The following is a 10,293-nucleotide window of genomic DNA, read 5'->3' as shown; positions in this document are numbered from 1 at the left end:
GCTCTTCTTCATTCTTATCTTTATTTAAAATCTGTCATTTGTATATTATTTTAAACCAACTCATATCACGGTATTGTCGTTATGGTACGGTTAATTTGTACAAGTGGCCCCCCCACTCGATTTTTTGCGGTTATAACTGGCCCATAGATTATAGGCGGAATATGATTCTAAATATGATTGTTAGCTGTTGTCGTGAATACTAAAAATACTTAGTTTAGTGTTTTTATTACAGTTATTGTTACAGTTGTTATTTGTGCGTTGGCAACAGGCTGTACACTGAGAGGATTAATGCTGCCCTCCACAGGTTGAAGTCATGAATCACAGTTCTTGTTCGCTGTTGGTTTTCCCCTTAAATCAGCAAAAACGTCCCAAAAAGTTGATAGATTTAAATATAGCTTATTAAAATACATATATCTAAACTTTAATTAATTTCTAAATATTTTATGTAACACTAATTAGAGAAGGGCTTTACGGGGGTGTAGTGGTCAGCACTCTCGCCTTGCAGCGAGAAGACCCGGGTTCGAGCCCCGGTTGGAACAAGGGCCTTTCTGCATGGAGTTTGCATGTTCTCCCCGTGTGTGCGTGGGTTCTCTCCGGGTACTCCGGCTTCCTCCCACAGTCCAAAAACATGCAATGTGGGGAATAGGTAAATTGGACACTCTAAATTGACCGTAGGAGTGAGAGTGAGAGTGAATGGTTGTTTGTCTTTATCAGTGTGTGGCCCTGTGATGGACTGGCGAACTGTCCAGGGTGTACCCCGCCTATCGCCCGATGTAGCTGAGATTGGCACAGCACCCCCCGCAACCCTCTGGTGGAGGATAAAGCGGTAGATGATGAGTGACTGATCTATCTCAGACCTAGAGACAATCAAGGACAAGTAAAATATTTTCTCTCAAATGTTACTAACCTGGAATATGATTTACAAATACAACTTATCTCCTCACAGATTTATGATTTGAACAACAGCTAGAATTTGTACAAAAATAAATCTCTACAATGGTAGTTTAACAATGACATCACAATGCTTCTTGGCTATTTCCCTTTAAAGTGGTGTTACATTACTAAGGAAAATGCTAAAAACCTGCCAAATCTTCACCTCCAATGTCAAACAGCTTATTCTGCTATTGACTCCCGTTTGGTGCCGTTAATTGGATTGGATGATTGAAGTCTGAAGAAACAAGACATATTATTGGTAATTTAACAGTTTATTGATTTAACAAACAGGGGCCACAGTCGCATGTGAAAGCACCATGCAGAGCCACAACAGCCGGGCACCTCCTCCTTCTCCTCCTCATGCTGGTCACCAGCTTGGTCACACTTATGTTGTGCAACCAGCATTTGTCACAAGTCAGCCAACGTGGTTGTGTTGGTCACTCTGGCACAAGCAGCACGTCCAAGCTGAAGTGTTCAATGGGGTTGAGCTCCACTCCCAAATTCTGGAGGTAGTTTCTGATGAACCCCGCTCTGTGGCAGTGAGTGCCATGGTTAGAGTTCTGTCCCAGATTATGGCAATATGGGATTGCCACTGGTTGCAGAATCTCATCTCGGTATCTCCCTGTATTACGATTGCCTCCAATGATGACAAACCTTGTTTTTCCAGTGAGGGAAATACATGTAATCCCCCTGCATCCTGTTTCTAGAAAGCTGTTATTCCTGTTTAGAGTCAGTAACAGAATAAGCTGTTTGGCATCAGCAGAGAAGATTTGGCAAGTTTTTCATGGGCGCAACCCACACATGCATTGTCCTTACAAATGTGGCACCACTTAAATGTGAAATAAACCGGCTTTCCAACGGTATGAGATGTATTGCCAAGGAGCATCGTTAGAACAAATTAATATTCGACCAAAAACAAATGTCCTTACTTTTTATGGTAAGGCCACTCTTTCATCCAAAAATGTAAAATCTTCAGAACTAAACCGTGTATAAATAATATGAAGAACAAGCTTTTGCTTAGAAGCATTTGCCAAGAATGCTTGTCATGTTGGTGCGCCTCTGTACACAGGGCATAAAATTTACCCAGCTCACAATTTTTTGTTCCTAGAACGTTTGGGGAACGTTACCTTTTGGTTGTGGGAACGTTCCCTGAAGGTTCACCCCCTAGGTTGTCATGTAAAGTTTTCCCAACGTTCCCCTATTTCCCCTTTGTCAAAACCTTCACACAACCTTTATAGAATGTTCTCTTTTGGTTCCCAGAACGTTTCCCTAATGTTGCTTTGTCACAACCTTCATAGAACATTATTTTGTTTACATTAACATGACAGCATTTGGTGCATATTATACTAGTAATGTATTATTTGTAGTCTTACAGCTTACATGAAACAGCTACATACGTGCACAAAACGCCCAAGTTGGGCTTGCATTAGCACTCCACATTCTCCGATCGGCAGTGATGCCGCATTTCGTCTTTCTAACTGCCATTAAACGCACCACGAAGAAGAACGAAGGGGCGGATGACGACGACGAAAACGACAACGACGGCACTGTCAAACGCCATTTTATTGTCGGACACAAGCAGCGGAGAAGGGTCGAAAATCGCTACACAAGGTAAAACTACAAACTTTACTTACTTCAATTAACACCCGAATGGCAAATATACACATTGTAGTAGTATTTAAAAAATACAGGCCACGAAAACGCAATTTTATGTGTACAGGAGGCTCTAGGTCGTTGGTGGTTGAAGTTCTTTAACAGTTTCCTTAGCAGTTTAACTTTAGCACGGCTGTAGAAGTTTAAAGCATTTGAAGTGTAAATCCCCTGGGCCTTTGGTTGACTTAATAACCATATAATGTATCAGCCATTGTTATGTGTATATACCGAGTCATGTCTATGCTTTTAATAATCCAATGTCCGTAGTGAGTCATTAAACACAGTTTCGCTAGCATGCTAGCTGCATGCTAAGCAATCGCTACGTGTTGTCTGTTGAAGTATCGTTTACTTTACTGAATTGTTGGTATAATAAAAACAAAAGTGCGTCAACTATTTGAATCTATAGTGTAGCCAATACTAAATATGGCGCTTTAACCGACACATTTTATTTTACCATGTACATAAGAACATGCTTTGTGGATTCGAAAACTTCTACTGCAGCGCACTTCTTTTCACGTTCTCGTTAATTGTGCCTCACAAGTACTTAGTAATGTTAAATACTTTAACATTAATTGTATCTCATAAACTATTTCTGTCACAAATGTTTTTGAATGGTCAACAACACCTTTGCGTCCTGTTCGTAGAAACCTGTTATTCCTGTTGACTCAAAAGAGAATCTATGCAACATGGACTCGATATTGGTTTGAGAACCTGTATGCCTACCTCACTCATGTCGATTATTATATTATCGACCATTAAGCAGTGACATTGATTCTAGCGAATTTCTGTTATCGGGAGAATCGTGACTGACTTAATGCAATATATACAGTTCGAGTGACTTATTTTCACTCGGGAGATAGTGATTTTATGATCTTATTCATGTTTCTCCACTACAGAATGTTAGCTAAACGTATCCTTGCTGTTGGATTTTGTTGATGAGTAATCACATGGAACCTTGTGTCTCCTCTGTATCCTTAAGTGACATGCTTACAGATCTTAACCAGTTAAAATAGAATATGAATGGATGGATGGATGAATAGATGGCAGTGAATGAGCTCATGAACAACTGGCTTAGTTGACCAGAAAATCAATATGCATTGAAACATTTTCTCAAATGTATTTATTTATAACTGCAGTTTCCACTTCCCAGTTTGTGTTGTGAGATGCTTCTTTAAATGAACACTTAAATGTGAAAACTGAATCAACAATTTGTGAAGGAATTGGTTATGACGCAATTTTTATTTGCAGCCCAAGCAGGTACCTTGTGACAGTAACATCAACATTGAGCACCAGCTCTTGGTGTCAGTCCATTGGAACATGTGGACTTTTTTCTTTACATTGTTGGATAATAACTATAGAGAAAAGAGGTGTAAGCTGTAATTATTTTAATTTTGTTTAACAGTAGATATGTTGCCCTGAATACAGCACTGAGTTTAAAGAATGTGCACCCGCCCCCCCTTTTTTTATTTACATTCTGGTGCTTATCTTTATTTCACCGGCCTCCTGTAATATGCAGCCAAGCCAAACAAGCTGGGGCACATTATCTGTAGTTGTCAACATTGTACAAACATCTGTACAATTTTGGGAGAAATGTAATGTTATTTTCAGCACCTTGATCACTTAATTACTGCTGGAATCTGTTGCTTGTTAATTTTGTTAATTACACATTTTCTGATATTACTAAGGGTTGCAGATTGACAAAATGTCACACAGACAGAATGTTGATGGAAACAATTGTTGTCTAAGACAGATTAGTCATTAAATCAGTGTCATTGTGAGAACATACTTTATATAATTTTGTATTTTTCTTGATAAGAGACTCACATCACTGTGCAATGGGAGATTTTTATTGGCATTTTTCACTGTCGTTTGGTTTGTCATCGTTAATTGATACAGTATTGTGATGGGTGTCTGTTTGTTTGTTTTTTGGTCATTTTATACACTAAATGATACCTAAACTACTCCTTGTTATGAAAGAAAATTATTTGGGAACCTAAACGGGTATTTATGCATTCAAACATATAGTACAAAGCAGACAAAGACTGTGCATTCTTGATTCCTCAGCTATGTAGCTCAACCTGACTGTTAAGTGAAGGTAACTGATTATCTGGTTGATCTGAAGGGGTTCTTGTGTTCCAACCAGCCTCAGTACTCTACATCCTCTTGCAACGTTTGTCTCCGTCATAAGTAAGTGGTTATTTTTCACACCACATCGAAAATACATCGAAACTTATATCACCGGTACCTTGGGTCAAAGAGAGAACAAACCAAGAATTTCTGTTTTTGTGTCCAATCTAAAACAGGAGCCAATGCAATTATTACAAACCACAATGAATTGCCCCAGCACTCTGCATGGTTGCCGCTTAGTTTGCCTGAATGTAGACGTGCAGTGTAAATGACCATTAATACACATAGAAATGTGAAATAAAAAGGGAAAGGAGTATCCTGGTCTTTGCCGTGAGCAAAGTCTAAGACATGAGCTCCATTAAATTATGAAAGGATCACAGAGACTCATTTGACACCTCCATGTATCAGCTGAGCTCACCGGAGCTGCACGGCACACTTGTGATTTATGTTTTTATTTCGGATGGATTATAGGCTTCAATTGCCCCTTAAAAGCACAAAAAGGCATCAAGAAAAATATAATTATAATTGCACCTCCTAAGTGTGGAATTTGGACACTTTTTTCACAACCTTTAAAAACAAAAAGGTTTGTTATTACAAAGAGAAAAATTAGAGAATAAAGCGGTAGACGATGAATGAATATCATGAGCTTGTTGGAAATAACCAACCCTGGTCGACAGTACCCAACTCTAAGGATGTAATAATTGCATGTATTTTATGCCAGCATTACATTTGTTTTGAGTTAGCAGTCACTGTAACTGTGTGTTTTAAGGTCAAGCCTTTTGGGCTTATTTTTATGGCGTTAATAGGAACTTGAGAGAAAGCAGAGGAGCTAGTTTGTCATCAAAATGCATATGCACATTTGTATTTGGTTTACTGCATTACTCCAGTAATCGGACACAGTATTTATTTATTTAATTTTAAAGCAACATTTCTAACACCATCAGCTCCTAAAGGTCGACCTCTTGGATATCTGGCAATGTTTGCAGTAAGATAAAATATTTAGAGCTCTGACCTTGCTTAGTGTTCAATATTCTTTGTCATTTCATAGGTCAGCCAAGATGGGAGCTTTTCAAAGCATTTTTAAATCAATTTTTGGCAAGAAAGAGATGAGGATACTTATGGTTGGACTGGATGCTGCTGGAAAGACCACTATCCTGTACAAACTCAAACTGGGAGAAATCGTTACCACTATTCCTACCATTGGTGAGTCTTCTCCATCTGCAGTAGTGTGGCACTCGAGAGGAAGTACCACCTTCCAGTAAACTCAGACATGTATAATAGCTGTTTTTTCCTTGCATGTGCAGGTTTTAATGTTGAGACAGTGGAATACAAGAACATCAGTTTCACAGTGTGGGATGTCGGTGGCCAGGATAAGATCAGGCCACTTTGGAGGCATTACTTCCAAAACACACAAGGTAAGGAGCCTCCTGATATTACCACACTGGTTTCACTGGTGTTGCCCAATTGGTAGTTAAATCCTCCATTACACACAAAGCCCTTATTCTTTCTTTCACAAAGACCTTTTTCCCTTTCTCAGGCCTCATCTTCGTTGTGGACAGCAATGACAGGGAGCGAATTACCGAGGCAAGGGAAGAGCTTAATCGTATGCTGGCTGAGGACGAGCTGAGGGATGCTGTGCTTCTTGTGTTTGCCAACAAACAGGTACAATTTTGTAGCTGTCATTTACAGAAAACGATATCCCTTAACTAATTCAACCAGTGAATTCATTTTAATGATGGTCATAATTCAAATTTCTATAACTTTTTCGGGTCACTCAAAACAACTAAACAAAATAACAAAAGGGGGTGTCACGATCTCTCTGTAAGTCTAATCTTGATCGAAACAATGTCACAATTTAGACCTTTGAAAGCAAAGGTGGAATTGAGGCTTTAACCACACCCCCATTGTGACATCTCCCAAAAAACACGTTACTCCACCTTTTCCACTAGGGTCCCGGCTCTTCTCGGCAAGACACAGCGTGGTTTAGGTTGCTTTTCCACTACAAAAAAGTACCTACTCAACTTGGGTGGAGTCATCACTGCACGGCTGTATGAATCTGCAGTGACTGCGTTTTACATGTGACACACACAAGTGACTAGTGTCTGTCTCCTCACAGACAGACACTGGTGCTAAGAAATTAATTTAAAGCTATGGAAATGCCTGTTTTGAACAGGTGGGTCTTGATCAGTAATTTGAAGTGCTTTAGTGAGTCTGAGTTCTGATGTGTTGTGGACAGGAATTCCAGAGGGTAGTAGCAGCGAAGGCGAGGAAGGCTCGATCCCGTAATCAATGATAAACCCCATATAGAAAAACTCGCTACCAGAAGATGACTTGATGACAACATGTATACCATGGATTTTATTGATGTTTGTTGGCTGTATTATTGCAATTGTTATTAATATTAATATTTTTTCGTACACTTAGTATAAAAAAACTAAGGATACCAATATTGCAATAATAATCAATATCATTAAATAATTTAAAGCTTTCTCAACATCAGCGACATCTGAGGCTGGTGTACATTAGCACGAAATGTAAAACAATATTTCTATAAATGGATAACATTGAAATCAAAGTATCTTTCCCTGTTGCCAATTAATCATTCAATTCAAGTAATTATGATATGAAGTGAGGGCACCTATATTTTTGTTAAACTTGTTTAACTTTAAAATGAGGACATCACAAAGTTTGATTTTACAGCCCACACATTGGGACGCATTGGACTAATAATTGCAGCTGAAACCCAAACTGTATTTCATTCATAAACCTGATATGATATAAATGCCACTTTCAGTATTGCCGTTTCATTATACAGACATGAGACATTACTGAGTAACCGGTGTAATTGAGGAAAGTTGTTTTTTGTCTTGTTTAAAAGTTAAGTTTTCTGCTTCCAGGACCTGCCCAATGCCTGCAATGCAGCTGAGCTCACCGAAAAGCTTGGTCTACCCAGTCTGCGCAATCGCAATTGGTATATCCAGGCCACATGTGCCACCAGTGGAGATGGTCTCTATGAGGGCCTGGACTGGCTCTCGCACGAGCTAAAAAATTTGAAATGATGCTTCTGCCTCCTCCCTGCCTGTCATGTCTCATGTCTAATGTGTAGGGAAACCGCTGGTCCAAATCCTTCTCATTCCTCTTTTCCTCTTTTTTCCCACTGAAGAGTGGTACCATGGGCCAGCACTCGCTCCCTTGCGTCTGTGTACTGTGTGGGTTTGTTTTTCCTTCTGAATGATTGAAAGAGTGTGTTGTATGTGTGAGCAGAGTGGGAGCAGCCCTGTCGTGCCTTGACCACAGTTTTCTTTCAAACAACTCCTGCCTTCAGTGTTGGTACATCTAAAGATACAGGTTTCCACAAAGTCCGCTGTCATCGGTCTACGGCGTTTGTTAAAAAGAACGACTGCACACGGCATTAAGGTCTGTATAACTGTTTCTCAATCGCCGCAGAGACACTGTCAATGTATATTTAAGTAAAATGGCTGACATGATCATGTCATGTTATTTTGAGAGTTGTTTTTTATTTTTTTGCACATTTAAGTTTTAACTCTAGCAACAGACACTGGAATACGTGACTCCATCTGATCTTTCAGAATACAGTATATATCCAAATTCTTCAGCCTGTAGATCCTGTCGGGTTACAATGTTGTCATTCTGCAGCCACTTTTTATTTTTATATCCAGCCCATCCCACCCTGCTAAACCTGACTGTACATACAGGTTTAAAAGGATCCGCCATGGCTGTTACTAGAAGAAATAAACATTGTACTTTGTGTTTTGAGTGTAGGTACAGCTTATATCGTGGATGTGTTTTGTGGATTCCAGCTACATAAGGCCTTTTTTTTGTGGTGTTGCTCTCACTCTGGATTCTTATTTACTCATTGTCTTGTGTTCTCTTGTGCATAGTTCTTTTGGTAAGGGGCTGTTCTGTATTATTATTATTATTATTGTTGTTGTTATTGTTATTATTATTATTTTATTTTCACATTGATAAAAGCCTGACCTGAAATGCTCTTGGGACCAATTAGTTTGATTCTGGATTTGCCTGCACAGTGTGAAATCCTCCCACTATTTTCCAGAGGGTGCACACATCCTCTTGACCAAATCATTAGTGCTGTGACAGACATTACATTTTGAGATTTAAATATTTTTGCTAACCTCACTGTAAATGCACAGTTTCCCTTGCATATATCCAGGGTTTTTGTCGCGGGTTTTATTTTTTTTTATATTTTGTCCCTCTGATGCCACTTGCACAGGTCTCATCCACTTGCACAACAAGGGCTCGAGTGAAGCCTCTGCAGGGGTCTTAAAGGCAATAATCCTCCCTATGGCTCTACACCAGCTGACAGTTAAAATGTACAATTGAGAATGTTACATCAGTTCTACCAGTAATTGATTACCACACAACCCACCCATCCCCCCGAATGATCCTGCAGTTATTAAGAAAACAAACGTGGAACCGTGCACACCCTGTAATGAGTAAAAATGACCCTACGGTCATAATATCACTCTGACCTCTAAAAGGGAAGATTATTTCCCCTTCTGTGTTGTAGGTTTTTTTGTTTTGTTTTTCTATAACGTAATGTTTTCTTGGAAGAACTTGGTAACTCAATGACTAATCCCTTTGGCTTTCTGTATCTTTACATTATGGTGTTTTCTCCAGATGCATTACATAATCAGGCATATGGCAAGAAATACAAATGTATGCAATACTACATGAGGAAATGTATCCTAACACAACTGCGTCCACCTACTCATGTTCAGATGTGAAGCTTTAATTTTTCAAAGACGGTTTATGTACAGATGACATGGTATGTGCATATGTATTTCTTAAGTACCTTTTAATGCTTTTTCTAAACTACTATTGTAACAGCTGATAAATGCACTATAATAAAGAGATCTCTATTGTATATGTCCGCACAGGCTTCCCTCATTGGAAAAACTTTGATTTTGTGGCGATTACATGAGACGTAGTAATACGATTATACGAGGCTGGGCTGAAATACGTGTTTCAACTTCACTTCAATTAAAAAATTACTATTTAATCTTTAATTCCAGCCAGTTTTACACACCTTAAAAGCTACCATTAAAAGTAGGTGTCTCGAGGGGGGTTAGTCAAGTGGGAGGATATCTATATTTGTGACAATATTTCACAGAATTTCATAATAAGTGTCTGTGTTGACGTGGAATAAATATTTATTTAATACAAAATCTATTACTTCAAGAACATCTAGCAGTAACTATCAGTGAAAATTCACAGATCTGTACTTTGTTATTTATATTTCTAGCAACTTTTACTTTTGCTCCACTACATTTCCTAAATACATTGTGTACTTTTACTCCACTACATTTTCTCTAGATATCTTTGTTACTACCAAATAAAAATCAGACGAACAGTTGGAAATGGTCTGTATTTATAAGCCACTTTTCTGTCTTGATGAGACAGTTTTGCCATTTGCCATAGACTGGCAGAGCTGGAAATTGAACCCACAGCCCTACAGTTGAAAGACAACTGGCCCTACCACTGATCTACCATGTCTCAATCTGAACACCTCCCTTTTTTTGTTATACTTTTACCTCTGAA

The 10,293-nt window shown here is 38.9% G+C and overlaps 1 protein-coding gene across 1 annotated transcript; it reads left to right on the top strand.

Annotated features, from left to right (window-relative positions):
• The first annotated feature begins 2,463 nt into the window (after nt 1-2,463).
• Nucleotides 2,464-9,619, top strand: LOC122785327 (ADP-ribosylation factor 2-like). The gene is made up of 5 exons (XM_044051071.1): nt 2,464-2,544; nt 5,762-5,916; nt 6,018-6,128; nt 6,251-6,375; nt 7,611-9,619. The coding sequence occupies exons 2-5, from the start codon at nt 5,772-5,774 to the stop codon at nt 7,770-7,772; spliced, it is 543 nt and encodes a 180-aa protein (XP_043907006.1). The 5' UTR covers nt 2,464-2,544; nt 5,762-5,771; the 3' UTR covers nt 7,773-9,619.
• The last annotated feature ends 674 nt before the right edge of the window (nt 9,620-10,293 follow it).

This window comes from Solea senegalensis, linkage group LG19 (assembly GCF_019176455.1).
Source record: "Solea senegalensis isolate Sse05_10M linkage group LG19, IFAPA_SoseM_1, whole genome shotgun sequence".
Lineage (NCBI taxonomy): Eukaryota > Metazoa > Chordata > Actinopteri > Pleuronectiformes > Soleidae > Solea > Solea senegalensis.
The sequence above is the reverse complement of the archived record's forward strand: the minus strand, read 5'-3'. Positions and strand labels throughout refer to the sequence as shown.